Here is a 17,130-nt window from a genome sequence, read left to right as displayed (position 1 = left end):
AAAACAAAAATCGAGTCTTTGTCTGTTCACAATCATTTAATTCGAACGATTAAAACAGTTGGCGAACACCAGTACTAAATAGACAAAAAAGCGTTACTCTTCAAAACACGAATGATAAACTATTACAAATACACTTGCAGCTAGCGTAGGTAGCAAATACTATAGGCTGCACATTTGCACAAGCATGAAAACTAACATAACGTCAGCCACAATTACCAGAATCTAACCGTGAAACACAAAGGAAAACAAATAAAAAGACTATTGAGCAATCAATAGATACAATGGATAAACTGACGGTAAAGCAATAGTTATTTTCTAAACCAGTAGTTCGTAACAAATGGGACAATATATTTACATCCAGTGGGAAATTACAAAAGACAAACACAAATTGTTATTTTAAGTTTTACTCGAAGACCGAAGGTCGTAAGGCGACTACACCACAGAGAGAACAGCTAATGCTGGATACTGATACGGCCTAAAACATCATCAATAAAAAAAACAAAGGGAAAATTCCAACACTGGTGATTAACTGCAGTGGGAAACTACACCAAAAAACACTGTTAAAAACGTTATTGGAAACAGCAATGGTAACTACAGCAATAACAACAAGTCCTCAGATCCATTAAAACTCCTGAAAACAACGTCACAAGAATAAACAAAAGATAACATGCATAAACTCAGTTCTCGAATCAAGAATAACTTCACTTGTCGCGACTTTACACAATTTTTGCTTTTTGCAAACAAGTTAGCACCAAGAGCAGCATCGTTGCTCATTGCCCATTGTCAAAAAAAGAAACCAGTTTGTGCTTGGGCAAGGAATATAGGTATGACGTGATGCTTCCTACGTCACAGTGACGTAAAAGTCAAATAGTAACGAGTCTACTGTTGGTATGCTTCTGCACATTGTGCATTTCCAAACATCTGATGATGACGTCAACGTTGGAAGAGGAGATGATGACGTCAGTGAAAGGTCACCGAATGACGACACAGATGACGTCAGCATACGATCGGTGGCTCAGTGAATACGTTGTGTGTGTAGGTGCTCTAAAAAAATAATCAAAATACATGTTAAATCTCTATCCCCTTACGACACAGATCTTCATGCACTACGTTGGATATAACTTAGCTTTGAACTTTTTGTTTACGTTTTCGCATACCAATAATACTCCTAATTAAACAACATGCACAGAAGAGACGTAAATTAATGCATGTACATGCGACACATATATAAGAACGCAAGAAAACTGTACCTGGTCTCTTGTGAATTCGACGGCTGTGTTAAACACGGTCGTAGCTCTCCATGCTGATAGCGTTGGACGGAACGTTCTTCTCAGCGTTGCAACGTGATACGGTGTGTGGGTGCTTGAAAGCATAAATTAAAATATGTTTCAAATTCTCTACTTCCTTATGGTACAGATCCCCATACGCTGCGTGGGCAGTTAGTTCAACAGTTCAACTTAGCTTTAAACATTTTGCATTCGTTTGAACAAGAGCTTTCCGATTAAAGGTTTTAAATCCCATTGAAAACAAACAATGGCTAAAGTAACGCTCACTCAATTTTACAAAACGCCCAAAGAGGGCGCTACCAACAAGGTTAGAAACCTGTAGTTAAATATGTTCTTACAACAGGCGGAACGTTAAGAGCTAAGTGAATAACCTCTAAAAAAATTGAAAAAATATGTAAACACGCCTGCCTACACAAAGGTTACTCTACGGTGAAAAGTACAAGTTTCATTTACGTTCCTTCAATATTTTAATTCAACAATGACAGGAACATAATTTACCTTTTACCTTTCTGTACCAGATCGTTTTCGATGTTGTAGCTTGTTGCTAAATTGGACAAGTGCGTCAGCCAGGATATCTGAAACAAAAAACAGTTGCCTACAACTTATAGGGAATATGAGATGATTTTTTTTCAAGTTAATTAAGGCAAATGATTAAGTCACTCGTTTATGATGATTTGGTTTTCGCATTTTAAGTTCTAACAAGCGTGTGAACCAATAAAGAGAGGAAAAATGGATGTTTTAAAATCCAGGTTTACTACGTTCGATGTATTTTTATATGCCTGCTAAATGCGTTTAGAAATAGACTACGTTTAAAAGTCAACAAACAATGCTTTTTTAGAACAATGGTGATTGTTGTGACGTCACTTACCGAGATTTCTTTTCCGGTTAATGGTAAAAAAAGCTTGGGATCCAAAATTAACTTAATCTGTTAAAATATGTTTATTTTGACTAATAAAAGATGAACAGTGCTGAAAGAGAAAAACACACATTTGTTAAACCTGAAAAGAAGAGGTTTTTATCATGTTTAAGTTTGCTACGTGAATGATTTGTAACAATTTTAGACTTTAAGTAAAATTTTACAAAACGCACATTAATTTAATATCACTAATAAAGGTTTCCTATTAAACTGTTACAAACCTGTAAATTACAGATTTGAAAAAGAACAATTGCCCTGTTTTACAAAATAGAACCACAACTAAAACAGTTTGTCCCTAAAACCTGAAAAACGTCATCCTGCCAAAAAACAACAATGTTAAATTTCCTAATGGACCCTATAAAACCTGCAAAACACAAAATAACGTTATTCCTATAAAACCTGTAAAGATAAACAAATTTCCTAATATTTCTTAAAAACCTGCTAAACAAAGCAAAAATTTAATTGTTTTACAAAACATGTAGAAATGTTTAAATGGCCTGCAAAACAAAAATGCATTGTTAAACCTGCAAAAAATACTTCTGCAAAATAGAAACAAATTGATTAAACCTGCAAAAAATACTTCTGCAAAATAAAAACAAATTTGTTAAACCTGCAAAAAAAACTTCTGTAAAATAGAAACAAATTTGTTAAACCTGCAAAAAATACTTCTGTAAACGATAAACAAATTGATTAAACCTGCAAAAAAATAACTTGTTATGTATTTCAAAATACCTCAAGCTGTTTGTGGAATGATATTTTTTATATTTGAAACCATGCAGTCAACAATATTTGAAAACCAATCCTGAAAAAAAACATTGGGTGTTATTTTAAATGCTTGTTAAGATAAATTACATTTTGCTTACCTAAAACGCACCAGCATAAGCAAGAAGACTAATAGAAACTTGAAAACAGCAAAATCTGACTTCTATTTAACCGTTAATTCTCCGCATTGTAAAACTAGACGATGGCGGTTCGCATGGTTAAAGCGACAAAAAATAAACAAAAATGCAATAAGAAGAACCTGTCCGGCTGAGGTAAAAAGGCACAACACCCCCCAAGAACTGGTCTCACTAACGGGAAATGAAAGGATAGAAAAAGTGGACTCGCACACATTTTTGTTAATGAAGTAGGGAAAACGAAAGCTCAAATTATAAGAGCAAGCAATCAGTGGATGAAATCTTCGCTGATCTTTCGCACGTAACTGGTGTCAGAATTCTACAGGAATCAAAAAAGTGTTTCTGAAAAAACGTTGGAACCGCCATCGTTCCTGCGCGGCCGACGTAAAAGTACACAAACTTGCCTCAACTAACTGCCCTGCATACAACCGTCGCAAATTAGCCTAGAAAAGTAGAAAGTGAGTCTGCCGTGTTTTACAACCACCCAAAAGTCATTGCCCCATTATGACAGAGTGGCCGGGTCAAGCAGGAATACGAAACTAAAATTAGTTAATAAGTTAGCCTAAATCCACGAGTAAAATAAAAAGGGCTTGACCAGTGAAATGGGAATTAGGGGCATCAGCGCATCTGGTTTGCTGTAGCTTAAAAAAATTATTTTACAGATTTATCACGATTATCAGGAGTTTTAACATTACATGCTTGATATCCAATTCGCAGTCTCTTCTTATTAAAGAAAACTTTGAACTGGATTCACAAGCATGTATAATAAACTGGTCAAAACCCGAAAACCACATAGCCCTAATTTTACAGTTAATACAGGCGCAACCGTTTGTTTGAAAGGGAACAGTGACGTTTACAGCGTATAACTCAACAACCGCTTGTCACTGCCCCTTGCCCTTCGAGTCCCCCCGCAAGGACCCAAATGAATTACGCAAAAGCAGGGCTGGGAAAAAAGATTAACAACAGTTTGCGCCCTATCAGGGTGGCTCACGGGACTTTTCGGGCAAAATGCTATGCCGGCCCCCTCACGTCCACGGGCCTGGACCTTCATTGGGAGTAGCTGTGTCCCTACTCCGTCACGCCTGCACCGCGGCCAATGCAATGCGGTGGAGGCCATGCCCAGGCCGTGTTTCTAAGCGCACCTTATTTTAGCTAAAGCCATTTAACAACGCGCCACGCCTAGCTAAAAACGATCTAAGCTAAAGTCCCTACGTGGCGCGCTAATCCCAAACGTACCCCATCTATGTTACCTAGCCTACTCTTAGTTAAAGAGTGCCACTCTAGTTATAGCCCTAGCGCCAACTTGCTGACATAGAAGCACTCCTATAGTCTTGGGCCCTTTTTTGACCGAGAAAGACCTCCTTTTACGGGTCCTCCTCGGTAAAGAATAGGTCACTCAACCCTAGCGCCAGTTAACCTAAGTTAGGCCTATCAGTTCCGCAAACCCGATTGACCCACGACAGACTCCTATGTTCACATACAAGTAAATATTTGAAGTTGAAAAACGTTGGTTGATGGACGAAGATAGTCCTATGGATGTCGATGAGATGTAAGATGTGAGATGGTGAACCTGCAAAAAAGTTAAAATTAAACAGTGCAGCAAACTAGAATGCTGCCATTAAAGCACAAGTTTCTACAGGCAGAAAATGCAAAGGTTTGTGTGAGGCGTTACTTCTGCGTCGGCGCCGATTAAATTCCCCGTGTTTTGCTTTAGGCGAACCCCGAACGCGCCTTGCGCATGAAAAGTTAGGCATTGGATGGATGCTTTAGTTTACAACATCAGTTAAGTCAGGTTTAATCTATAACTCCAGACCTGCACAAAAATATCCAACACAGTCTGTTGCATGCAATAAGTTACATATTCAACCGATTTTGCCTTTCATTTAACTTAGAAACATCCCCTTAAACATGCGAATATAAAATTATTATCATTGCTTTAACATATTCTAGAAGTTTCATAACTCAACAACATGAACCCAGCTTTCGTTTACAGAAGATTCAAACATTCATAACGTTTAGAAATAGTAGTAACTTACCTTGTAACAGAGCGACCTTCCAGCCATGATCCCCGCAAACCAAATGACTTACAATGGACGGAACGACCTGGAAGTGCATTGGAACTCGCCTCTGATTGGTCTTTGTCAAGCGTATCAACTGAAAACGTGGCGCGAAAAAACAGATTGTTTTAAAGTTTTACTGGGTTTCGAATAATATAACTTAAAAAAGATCCTGTTTTGGCCGTTGTTGCCTAGCTTTGGTGTGGTTTTACAGCTATTAAAACAAAAATACACCTGTTTTACCCAAAAAGGCTTGATTATGTAAATATTTACTGACATTGGTTATAAGCAATGCCATTGGACTTAATGCACTGAAATTTATAATATATTTGACTTTATTGATGATTTTTAATGAAGCTTTGTCATACAAAGTTAGAGGTAAATTTATGATGTGAACTTACGGTTTTGGAAATTTTAAAGCAAAAACATCAAATCAGTCGCTGTGTTGAATTAATGACCCTCAATTGTCGCAGTCCTTTGCTTTACTTTCTAGGAAATTTTATTAATAAAGAAAGGTATAGTTGGAATATTGGATGTTGATCTTAGTAATATATAACATGTATAAAACATTATTGTTATGGGCAATCATTTGGCCGAATGGTTTGAGAAGATCAATTGATTAGATTCAACTAGTGATGCACCGAAGTTTCGGTTGTTTCCCCATGTTTCGGTTTCGGCCCGAACTTTTTTTGAAAATTCGGCACAAACCGAACTGTTTGAAATTTATACCAAAACTGAAAAAATATGATAAAAAATATTTAGAAGTTAAGTCTGCAAAATATTAGAAGTTAAGTAAAGCGTTTATATTGTAAAAGTGAGTTTGTAGTGTCATAAACCAGTTCACTTGCATTAACGACACAAGGTTCAGTGGGAAACATCAATCAGAAAGGGGATTTAAGATTCGGCATTGTAATATATTTAGCGGACCGGCAGGAAAGTTGACGCAGAACCACTGACCTTTGTCGTTTTTTTTCTTTCCCGTCATTTCCGTTTTCCGTAAATTGGTAATGTCCTTGCAAACTGCTGTATGGCCCACCGGTTTAAAAACGCTGCTTTAGCTAATAGTTGTTATGTTTGCAACATAGGAGATTTACCAAAACCCAACGGAAAATTTTGCTGAATTTACAGAGAATTTCCTTTTTTTCTCTGAATCAGTGCGTTGGTGAGGACCACACTAAATAGCTTGGCTAGCCGGATTGTGGTCCGCGGGTCGCCTGTTGCACACCCCTGGTTTAGAACTTCATGAAATAAAACAATTAGGCCTATATTTAGCCTGTCTGCTGAAGTATGTTTAATATAGGTGATTAATGTAGTAGTGTTGAGAGTAAAAACAAAATACTCCGAAGCACAATTGATTCGAAACAAGTTAGATATGACCTGTAGCTAGTAGCTACCTTGCAAATTTACGTTACTATGAGTCATGGCGAAACGTGTTACTCTTCATATAGTTCAAAATGCATGATTAGATGTTCGACATCTTCGAAACCCTTTCAACAAAAACACTCATTAATCGAAATCATATTTCCGTCACGGTTTGTTGCACATAAACATAGAAACAAGACGCCAGAACAAAATGCATTGTAAAAAGTACAAAGTAAAATATCAATCTTTTGTCCTATTTTAAGGTGTTTTAGGGTACGAATAGGTTCGATTTTAAATACATGCATAGATACTGTGGTGATCAGATAGGACCTTTAACAACAAGATGGACTTTTGTGATTCCACTGTAGAAAGGACGAACAATCTTATGAACTTATGCAATCTGCTCAATACCGAAAAAGACAATTCTAGTGATGATGACGAGGTTTGACTCTTTTTATGACTTTAATAAAAGCAAATCTTTATGCTAAACACCTACAAATATTACAGCCAGATTTAAGCCAACCTGCTTTCACTCCTGGTGCAATTGGAACCAAGAAAAATAATGGAAAGCAACTGGAAAGTCCTTATGGCAAGTTATATGTCATTTGTTTCATTATTCTTTTGTTTTTTCATTATAAAAATAAAGTGGTAATACAACGATTTGGAGGTCTTTGTTGCTGAAAGCTTTATTTCAAACTTGGTAATGTTTTAATGTGCTGCTTTATCTTTGCCACAGTAAAGTCACATAGCAATTCAAATGATATTTGGGCTGATGAAGAAGTAGGACTACAGCAATTTTCTGTTTATGAAGATGAATCAGATCCAAGGCCCTCACCCAAGTATGTTGTTTTGACTGTTTAGCTTTTTAAGCCATGCCCTAGCATAATATAACACATTAAAATATATCCATGTCAAATAGATAGTTTTAACAATTAGGTACGCCACAGCTGTTACTTTTGTAGTTACGACATATCATACAAGCAAAAAGTTACCTCAGAAGACATGTTTCTTGGAATGAGTGGTAAAAACCCTTCATCAGCATGCTGTGAAGAAATGACAATCAAAATCATCCTTCCAGCAACAGAAATGAAGGATGTTGAACTAGACGTGAAAGAAAATTTTCTTGCCTGTCGCTCACCAAAACTGTATGTTGTATAATAAAATCCTTTCGGTGTCTTATCTGCTTCATACTTTCTTATCAATCTTTTATTAACATATATCTCTTGTACTGTTCTCATGAACTAAGGCCTTCTACTTTTGGCTGTTTCACCACTGGGCCTGTGTAGCTCAGTTGGTAGAGCGGGTCCCAAAAATAATATTTGTCGTGGGTTAAAATATCACCACAGACCATCCTGTGCCTTGCCATATTCAATGGGCCTGGTCATTGGTGGGATTCAGGCGGTTTGCACCGGTTCTATAGAAACGTCTCACGAAATTATATGAGATCAGCAAACTGGCAAGCATTACACTGGTTACTGTCAATGGACATTTTGTAACAGAACCGGCTGAAAAATATAACTTTTGTGATAGAACCGGCTGACAAAAAATTTGAATTCCACCACTGGGCCTGGCATACTATGATCTAGAAATGAGTATGCTGCGATCACTGGTCTGCATGAACACTTCAGGGCTGATCCCAGTACATGTATATGTTCTAAGCAAGGATAAACTGCATGTTAAAAAAATCTTTCACTAAACAAACTTTCATTTACAGTCGACTGATGCTCTCTTTACCCCATCCTGTACATCCCAAGCAAGGCTCAGCAAAGTGGAACGGAAAAACAGAAACACTTGAAGTGACGCTTGTAATGAACAGAGAATATGATTTTGTCAATTTTCAGTGATTTTTGTTTACATGTTACGGCAATTTTTGAAGATTTATTTTTTATATTTTATCTCTCTGTGTGTGTTGCATTTAAAGAAATAATAGCAAGGAAATGAGGAAAGCATGAAATAAGGAGCTGGCAGTAAAAAGCAAAGTTAGTCAAGTTACTAACAATATATACAGAAAACAAAAATGTATTAAGTCGCAGAATCATGATGGAACAAAAACAGATGAATTACTTCTTCTTTCCTTTTCCTCGCTTTGATGTGCCAGCATTTTCTGATGTGGACTTTTTGGTTGTCTTTGGTTTGGCTGCTGATTTTTTCTTAGCCTGGTAACGTATATGTAGGATATTTAAAAATAGTTTATAAGTTGTCAAAAATAATGGCAGATTGGTTAGCGCAACCGCCTTGTGTTCGCAAGGTTGTTATACTGCTTGGTTTCCTTGAACAACATTGCTACGACCCAGCAGAATCTGATGGGTTGAACAAAATTAAAGTCGCCAACCTTCCAAGTCAAAAAAATCAATTAAAGTATGATTCAACAGCCTTGCAATAACAACCGGCAGCTTAACAACGGACTCATTGTGAGCATAACGCATTCAAGTGTTGCATGCCCATGGACAACAACAAAAATGTGACTGACTAATACCTTGATCATGCCATCATTGTCTAGTTTGTCGTCATCTCCACTGTCTTCCACATCTTGTTCACCTTCCTCACCCAAGTCCAACCCTGCAGAATTAGAAAGGGTGGCTTAGCACATACACTGTAAGCTATTTCTTTACATATACATATATCCTACACCTATTTTATAATCAGTCCCATATCAGCCACTTTCTTTTATAACACTAGTTGTTTGTGCAAACAGAGGGAAGGGAACCCATAAATATTTGCTGTGTACCGAAAGGCAAGGTATGCAAAAAGGCTAAAAAAGTATTTAACAATATTTAGTTTGTATGGTTTATATAGGACAGGCACCAGCATTGCTACATAATCATTGTCAGCTTTCGTTTTTATAACAATATATCTTCTGCAAGCTATTATTTACCTTCATCACCAGTCTTCCTCTTCTTTTTCATTGCAGCAGCAGATAATACGGCATAGGGGATCATGTGACTTTCTTTGTTAAATGTCCTTGTGAATGCAGATTTTACTTTTGAATCAACCTGCCAAAAAAGTATTACATTTGTATTTGAGTGAGAATAATATTGAACGTTTCATATCATAAGAATGGCAAAAAGCAAATGTGGTGTGAAAAATGCAGCTACATACCTTATTCAAGTAGTTTGGCTGACCGTCATACTGTCCAACTTCCATAAGGCTGTCAAAATCTTCTCTAACAAAATCATAGTCACTGAGCAGCTTTGTAACACCTGGGACTTCATTTTCACCTGTCTTGCTTTGTTTCATCAATGGCTGGCAAAGATGCCATCGCATGTACCTAAATATTACAAGATTAATTGTTTTTTTAGTGGCACTTCAGACTCCACTGACTACTGTACTTACGGAAGAAGATCCAAATTAAATGCACCTTCACTTATGCCACAAGTTGGAAGTGAGGAATGGAATTTGAGTTCTTGAAGCAGGCGTCGATTTTTTCCTAAACAAGGGAAAATGTTTTTGTAACACAAGGGGCCAAAAATACATTACCGCGCAAGCAAATTACAACCCAAAGAACACTAAATTAAAACAATGTGTCCAATTAATTTTCTTGTTTGGAAATTTTGAACTGAATTTATTACCTACTTGATTTAAACATTACTTTACTAAACTGACAATCGCTGCTTACACAAAAACGTAACTATCACATTAGTACAACAATGGAAAACACAGTATGTGATAATAAAATTACGTAAGTAAGCGCATGTAGGATGGAAAACACTCTCTTTGTGTACATTGGGTTTCATTGACATGGCAAAACATCTTCACATGTACACATTGAATTTTTTTTTAAATTTTGTAAAAGATTTTGCAAACCCTGATTCTAACATACCTTTAATAGGCCTTAACCACTTCTTGGCAGTTAAAATACAAAAATGTTTCTAAAAAAAAGTAGCAACACTGAAAAAAGTTATTTAGTTCCTACTGGGACAGTAATTTGTCCTATTATTTATAAATGTTTGAGAAAAGCCACAGCAAAAAAATTACCAGTGGTTGAGAGTTTTCCAAAAAATGATGGGAAATTTATCATTCCTTGCATTCCACCTCTCATGAAGTCACTGGGTATAACAGTGGACATAAGGCCCATCATTGGAAGCATAGACCAGGATTGATCATGTCTAATAGAAGTCTCAATCAAGTCACTGAATGCTATGCTGTCTGCTGTCTTGCTAAGTAAATTCAAATGTTGCTTCAAATTTCCTGAATAACAAAAATATGCATAAACAAAAATCTATTTTTATGAAGCTGACAGACAAAGCAGACAACCCAAATGTGTTGTTACCTTTGGCTGAATAGGGATTAACATGGGGGTAGTTTTCTTGGATAAACTTTGGTATCATTGAGTAATCCATGAAGAACAAGTTAGATTTGTCAATCAATGACAATGAAGCTGATTCCGATGACAATAGCTATCACAACATGCGAATATACTTGTTAAAACAATACCTGTATAACTATATTCATGAAAACAGCATAGATTTAAAAGCATTTTATGTGTTATGAGGTGGCCACATAACATATTAAAACTATTTATACATATTTGTGGACTTGGGTTTGAGAATCATTGATTTATGAAAGGTGTCTACAAAGATGTTTAATGGAGGGTTACCGTCGTAAATCTTTTAGTGTCTGGGGCCAGATTTAAACTTATGACCGGACGAACAACATTCAATTTGATTTGGTGAAAATGCACAATATACATAAATGTATAAAGTAGTTTTTAATAATTTAGGCATGTTTTGGAATCTAATTTATTTAACTGGATTAAAAAACTTGGTGGGCCGGATCTAGCCTGTGTGCTTTACTTAGGAGGCTTAAGATCTATGGCAGGGGTCTCAAACTCAAACTGCTTTGGGGGCCAAAAACAAACTTTTAAGTAATCGAGGGCCGCACTGTCGATATCGAAGCAAACTATTGCAAAATCACAAAGTAAAGTGTTCATTTACACCATTAGCTACAATAAAAATCAATATTGTAATAGACAGCAAACAGATACACAGTGTAGCAAAGTGAAAGAGTCAACTGTTTGTGTGAAACAATGGCCTACAATGACGCAACAATCGCAATGGCTGGTTCTAAAATGGGCTAGTTCGATTATCCTGTAAAATACACCACTAATAGAATGATTGTATCATGTAAACTCTGTAGTCATAGAGGGTATTCCGCTTGAATAAAACAGATTAAAAGTTACTTCGCGGGCCGCACAAAAACCCTTGGAGGGCCGCGTGTTTGAGACCCCTGATCTATGGCATCACCAAAAGGATGGTTAACTTTGCCTACCAATAAGTCAACCACCTTACCTTTCTAGCTATGTCAAATATTCCTAGATTAACATCCTTTTGGGACTTGTCGGCATGTGCTTTGGCATCATCATAATTCAAAGAGTTGTTGTTGGACTTAATCATATTCATGTTGTGAAGAACCTGAAAAACACACTAAAATCTGATGTATTCTTAAAAAAACCTGTACCACAGACTTTTACTTTCAGGGCATTGGCACAAACATAGACAAATAATTTATAACATTTACATAAAATCAGTGCATGCGCACACCTGCCTGACATCTTGATTGCAACCTTTGATAATAGCTTGTACAGCTGGTGCCTGAACTTTCATTCCCTCCTTGTAACAAATGCTCATAACAGCACCAGTAATCTGTTCCACCCTTGGTCGTTGAAATCGCAGGTCGAAACAATGGTTGGTAAGAGAACGCATTTTCTGGGAAGCCCTAAAATGTCATCTATTTCAGAGTTTGGCAAACACGACTCCATAAAGGATCAGTTGTCCGGTTGCATGGCAAATAAAATGTTACAATGGCTAAACAGGGAACACAATGCAGGCACAAACTATTACCTATAGATAGCAGTTCCTAATAGCAGAAAAACAACCTTTATTTTCCTTATTTATTTAGCAGCATAAAATTGTTGGACGGTTGTTCACACACTAGACAGCCGACATTGCATTAAGACTGGTCCCCCTTTTTTATTGCACATTTTAGAGTGAGCTACCCAACTAAAAGTCCCTTGTGTTATTGTCATCTGCTGTAGCCGCAATCTACATAATTTGCCAATAACAGCTCCTACAAATCACAATAAGTTACAAAACAAACCTGTCATTACACATGCAGATAATGGGAATTTTGGTTGACTTTATAATCTGTATGAGTTCCTGCATACCACCACGATCTTCATTGCCTGCCATGCCATCCACTTCATCCATGATAAGTACATGTTGGGTTTCGCTGTTTGATGCTGGAACATTCTTTTACAACAAATGAAAATCTTAGTAGCTTATTTGTAGGAGATTGTACACTGTTTTATTAAATGTTCTGCCTTTATTTACCTGTTCTTGTCCAAACAATGTGGCAATACTTGTGTTTTGAACAGATGCTGCTACCTCTTCCTTGAGAGTTCTTTTGCTGCGAGTATCGCTAGCATTCAGTTCAACATACGACAAGCCAAGCTCCTACAACAAAACAAACAATAAAATCTAAAGAAATTTTATCAAACAACAGAAAAGTAAAAAATTATAAAAAACGTTACAAACTAAATGTTTAAGGTGGATGCTTTAGTTCATACTGCCAATCTCTCGTCACCAGCTGCACTGATAAGACCTTATAGGTTAAAACAGTGTGCACTCTCTGCAGCTTAAAACATTTTTGTATCTTCAGCTTCAAGTTATTCAGCGTTCATTACCTTGCAAACAAGGGTAGCTGATGTAGTTTTTCCAACCCCAGGGGGTCCAGAGAGCAAAGCTGCTTTGTAGATGGATCCAGTAGGATCACCTCCACCCCATGGGCTAAACTTTGGCTTTGGTTTGTTCTTGCTTGCAGCTGTCCTGTTGTTTGAATGCCAGTTTTGAAGCCATTTAAGTAGTTTCTGTACATTGCTGCTGGCACCTTGCTGTCCAATTATTTGCTTGACGCTTTTTGGTTTATATTTGTCCACCCACATCATGTAATCCCCTGGGTTTTGTGAACTTTCTTTGTTTACAAGTTTAACTTCTTTTTTCACTTTTTGTAGTGGAACAGAAGCGTTACCAAGAGATGGACCATTGGACAATTTTTTGGGGGATAACTTTTTGCTGGGTGGTGAAACTTTGGGTGTTTCATGAACTTCATATTTTGACTTCTTGCCAGGTAGTGTTTTAATAAGGTTAAGAAACTCATCTTCATCAATAACTTTGGTCTTGTGTTTTTCAGCCTGTTGGAAACATTTATATTTTTTGTTTACTACCAGGTAACCATTGTGCAAAAATTCAATAAAGAATGTTCAATAGTAACTAACTCCCTTTTTTCAATATAGAACAGCAAATATACCCTGTATACAATTCATTACAATAACTATTTACAGCAGTGGTAGTACCAAAAGATTTGGTGTTTAATTCAATGACAGTTTTATATAATTTTTGTATCATCAGTTGGCAAATGCATTTTCAGCAAAACAGAAAATTAGGGTAAAGGAAAATTTAAGCACAAAAGACTTGCCAAATAAATTTTCTAAAAAACGCTGTTCTTAAAATTAGACAGATAGTTTTCCAAGTCCTACTGAAACCTTAATGTAGTACTTTGGTAGTAGGGTTTTTCAGAACTATGTTTGTAAGTCCTAAAACTGCACCTTTGCAAGTTTAGATTGTCCTGCATCTTCCCCTGTAATCAGGTAAGATGTTCTTCCACTAACAGCACTTGTAACTTTGCCTCCATACCTCTCAACCAGTGATTGGATTTCTTCACGAGTTAGGGATTCTTGGATACCAGTTATAACAAATGTTAAACCCTCGAAACAGTAATCAGCTCCCTGCAATAACCAACACAACTTCATAAACATACGAAAACGATGTGGTAATGCAAAAGCATCAAGCCAATAAATGATAATCTGCAGACAGTACACACTGTTTCAATCTATAAGGTCTAATCAGTGCAGCTGGGGACAAGAGATTGGCCATATTGACTAGTGTAGCCATCTAACGGCATTCCAGTTGTTGGGAGTAACAGGCTTAAAAGCCATGCCTCACCTTCACCTATTCTGGTTATTTGTAAACCAGTTTTCTCTGTGGTGTATGCCCAGTTGTGGCATCGCACAAAATAGGTGAGGCATGGCTTTTAAGCCTGTTATTCCCAACAAACTTGCATGTCGTTGGATGGCTACACTAGTCAATATGGCTGATCTCTCGTCACCAGCTGCACAGATAAGACCTTTTAGGTCAAAACTGTGTGCATTGTCTGCAGGTTAACAATGCAGTAATTTGACAAGTTTCCTCTAAGCATGACATTTAAATGTTTTTTTTCTTTGTTATTAAACACAACTTAATGCTTGATCAACAAACCTTTGGTATTTCTTTTGAACCAGGGGCTGAAGGACCTGAACGATTTTGCCATTGTTGATATTTCATAAACCTCTCCTTTTTGGCACTTGACTGTTGTTGATCTGCGTCTGACACAGAAGGTGCCTTTTTAGGTGTTTTCTGGACTCCAGTTTGCTGCATTTCTTTCTTCACCGAAGTACCATTTGTAGCCTTTTCCTTTTCTACTTTAGTATTTGAGCTTTGTTTTGATGACTCTGTCTTTGGTGTTTTTGCCGTGGTTGGTTTTCTTTCAACATGCTCTTGTCTTATATTTTTATGCATTGCTGTTTTAGTTTCATTGTGATGTTTCTTTTTGTCAACTTGTTCCTTCTTTATTTTTGTAGGGGACACTTTGCTGTGAGTTTTTTTGGCAACCCTGGCTAGTTTTCCTGAAACAGTATCTAAAACAACACATTTTATTGTTTTTGTATTTCATCAATTGCAAACTAATTTAATAACTACCATATGTTTACCTTTTGTCCCATTTACTTTCACTGGGGTCAAAGGTAGCTCATTAAGTAGATCGTCCAGATCATCATTTTGTGCACGTACTGGCTCCTGGAACACAAACGTTATAGTTCTTAACATGGTTTATAGTTATTTATTACATAAACAATCACCTTTTTGGGAGTTTTTGGCAAATTGCCAGTGGTAGTCACATCCTCTGTTGCTTTTCTCTTGGTAGCCTTTGATTTTGCAGGTGAGTTAAATTTTCCGAAAAATTGGCTGGGGGTGGTAGTTTCGAGGATTTTGGTGGTAGCTTTGCTTTTTCCTAGCCTTTTTGATTTTGGTTTCCTAATTTCCTCATCTAATAAACAAAAACATGTCACTTGCAATGCTACATAAACTTGGCAGTGTCTCCCTGGATTTGGTGACATTAGGACTGTTGAGAATACAAGTCTAAACTTTTATAAGTTAAGATTGCCATTGAGACATGTTTGGGCAATTGTTTTGGTAAAAATCAAAGAGTTAAAAATTTACTTCTGAGGAGTTAGAGTTATAGGATTAGGAATGCTAATAGTCATAGTTATATACAGTAAATCTGACTCATAGGTATTCCATAGATTGGACAGAGTTGGATCCTGTACCATACATCTCTGCAAACTTGGATTTTACAAAATAATACCTGAATTGTCAATCACATCTATTATATGCTCTTTAATCTTCTTTGTTTTTGCAGACTTAACTGGTGAATCCTCATCAGAAGAGTCTACAAAAAGTATTATAATAAAAGAATTGACAGTTTTATCAACCATGCAACCACTATGATAAAAAGATAAAAACTATTTGCTAAAATAGCAAATGGTTAGGACAACTGTCTTTTGCTCACAAGGTTGTGAGTTCTAATCCCAGTCGCTCCACTTGTGTTTTCTTTCGCAATATACTTGGCATTTGCTCCAACTCAGTAAAACCAAATGGTTTAAATGAAATTGAAGTCACCAACTTCCCAAGACAAAATGTCATATAAAAAATAATTCATCAGATTTGCAATGAAACAGGCAATTTGACATGGGACTTACTGTGAGAAAATACATTTGGACAATGCACACCCACCATGCATAAAAAGAAACAAGGCATTGCCCAACCCAATAACCAATAAGGAAAAACAAATGCCATTTGTTTGTTCATGAACATGTGTTTTTGTTAACTATTATGCAGTTAATACAAATTACAAAAATAGTTGGAAAAAGCACTTACCATCAAATAACACACCCTTCCTTTTTGATCTTTTTTGGGTACTTTTCTTATGGGATTTTACAAAATCGTCAGCTTCATTGCCAGTGTCACTCGAAGACTTCTTAAAGTAGCTTCGAATATCCTACAGCAAATTCACAAACAAAGTTTTTACCTTGTTTTTAATGGTGTGATTTTTCCCCAAAACTTACCATTTTAATCACCTAACTCATTTTAGACGAGTATGCTCAAAAACATGGGTCCGTACTCCGTATTGTAGAGAGGTTTGTCAACAAACATTCCACGCGCAACATTGGCGCCAAATAAGCAAGATTGCACACGATTTCAGCGACCCGTAACCAAGGGTCACTTCTGATTGATTAGTTTATAATTTACCTATAAAATATTTTAAATAAAAGTGTAAACTATCGAGTGAAGTTATGTAACCATTTTTTAAGTGTTCAAAACAAAAATATTTGCGCTTTACCGCTTAAAAATGTTGCGTGATAGGTATAAGTAGAGCTGAATAGCCTATATCAGTGCTCTTCAACCGGTGTGCACGGTGCACCCTAGGGTGCACCAAAATATGCATGGGGTGCACCAGTGCGA

At 36.7% G+C, this 17,130-nt stretch overlaps 3 protein-coding genes and 1 long non-coding RNA gene across 4 annotated transcripts; 1 reads left to right on the top strand and 3 right to left on the bottom strand.

Annotated features, from left to right (window-relative positions):
• Nucleotides 1-17: 17 nt before the first annotated feature.
• LOC145237820 (uncharacterized) lies at nucleotides 18-2,518 on the bottom strand. The gene is made up of 6 exons (XM_080100808.1): nucleotides 2,505-2,518; nucleotides 2,424-2,457; nucleotides 2,155-2,211; nucleotides 1,785-1,861; nucleotides 1,251-1,362; nucleotides 18-1,044 (listed from the first exon to the last, which is right to left on the bottom strand). Exons 1-6 carry the CDS (start codon nucleotides 2,516-2,518, stop codon nucleotides 997-999), a joined length of 342 nt encoding a protein of 113 aa, XP_079956934.1. The 3' UTR covers nucleotides 18-996.
• Nucleotides 2,519-2,863: 345 nt separating this feature from the next.
• Nucleotides 2,864-5,206, bottom strand: LOC145238691 (uncharacterized). Its single transcript, XR_013862163.1, has 2 exons — nucleotides 5,135-5,206; nucleotides 2,864-4,668 (listed from the first exon to the last, which is right to left on the bottom strand). It is a non-coding gene; the product is annotated as an uncharacterized LOC145238691 (long non-coding RNA).
• Nucleotides 5,207-6,755: 1,549 nt separating this feature from the next.
• Nucleotides 6,756-8,412, top strand: LOC145238362 (dynein axonemal assembly factor 6-like). Its single transcript, XM_080101503.1, has 5 exons — nucleotides 6,756-6,959; nucleotides 7,025-7,106; nucleotides 7,254-7,356; nucleotides 7,480-7,662; nucleotides 8,232-8,412. The coding sequence occupies exons 1-5, from the start codon at nucleotides 6,861-6,863 to the stop codon at nucleotides 8,359-8,361; spliced, it is 597 nt and encodes a 198-aa protein (XP_079957629.1). The 5' UTR covers nucleotides 6,756-6,860; the 3' UTR covers nucleotides 8,362-8,412.
• On the bottom strand, nucleotides 8,309-16,864 carry LOC145238361 (replication factor C subunit 1-like). The gene is made up of 19 exons (XM_080101502.1): nucleotides 16,734-16,864; nucleotides 16,546-16,666; nucleotides 15,974-16,057; nucleotides 15,468-15,655; nucleotides 15,321-15,405; nucleotides 14,830-15,248; nucleotides 14,121-14,300; nucleotides 13,200-13,706; nucleotides 12,847-12,969; nucleotides 12,614-12,765; nucleotides 12,058-12,232; nucleotides 11,806-11,928; nucleotides 10,788-10,914; nucleotides 10,493-10,705; nucleotides 9,851-9,944; nucleotides 9,617-9,785; nucleotides 9,393-9,510; nucleotides 8,994-9,076; nucleotides 8,309-8,673 (listed from the first exon to the last, which is right to left on the bottom strand). The coding sequence occupies exons 1-19, from the start codon at nucleotides 16,734-16,736 to the stop codon at nucleotides 8,578-8,580; spliced, it is 3,060 nt and encodes a 1,019-aa protein (XP_079957628.1). The 5' UTR covers nucleotides 16,737-16,864; the 3' UTR covers nucleotides 8,309-8,577.
• Nucleotides 16,865-17,130: the final 266 nt, after the last annotated feature.

Source organism: Phallusia mammillata, chromosome 7 (genome assembly GCF_965637545.1).
Source record: "Phallusia mammillata chromosome 7, kaPhaMamm4.hap1.1, whole genome shotgun sequence".
NCBI lineage: Eukaryota > Metazoa > Chordata > Ascidiacea > Phlebobranchia > Ascidiidae > Phallusia > Phallusia mammillata.
Note: the sequence above shows the minus strand (reverse complement) of the source record. Positions and strands in the feature narration are given on the sequence as shown.

What these genes read in the sequence shown, in the direction of transcription:
- LOC145238361 (XM_080101502.1), bottom strand. An exon ending in GAAAGTAAATGGGACAAAAG is followed by an intron (nt 15,249 to 15,320) that starts GTAAACATATGG and finishes GTGTTGTTTTAG; the next exon opens with ATACTGTTTCAGGAAAACTA. An exon ending in TAATCCCTATTCAGCCAAAG is followed by an intron (nt 10,706 to 10,787) that starts GTAACAACACAT and finishes TTTGTTATTCAG; the next exon opens with GAAATTTGAAGCAACATTTG.
- LOC145237820 (XM_080100808.1), bottom strand. An exon ending in TTCAAATCTGTAATTTACAG is followed by an intron (nt 2,212 to 2,423) that starts GTTTGTAACAGT and finishes ATATTTTAACAG; the next exon opens with ATTAAGTTAATTTTGGATCC. An exon ending in TAACCGGAAAAGAAATCTCG is followed by an intron (nt 1,862 to 2,154) that starts GTAAGTGACGTC and finishes TTTTTGTTTCAG; the next exon opens with ATATCCTGGCTGACGCACTT.
- LOC145238362 (XM_080101503.1), top strand. Translation starts at nt 6,861, where the DNA reads ATGGACTTTTGTGATTCCACTGTAGAAAGGACGAACAATCTTATGAAC. An exon ending in ATTCTAGTGATGATGACGAG is followed by an intron (nt 6,960 to 7,024) that starts GTTTGACTCTTT and finishes CAAATATTACAG; the next exon opens with CCAGATTTAAGCCAACCTGC. An exon ending in GCCTGTCGCTCACCAAAACT is followed by an intron (nt 7,663 to 8,231) that starts GTATGTTGTATA and finishes TTTCATTTACAG; the next exon opens with TCGACTGATGCTCTCTTTAC.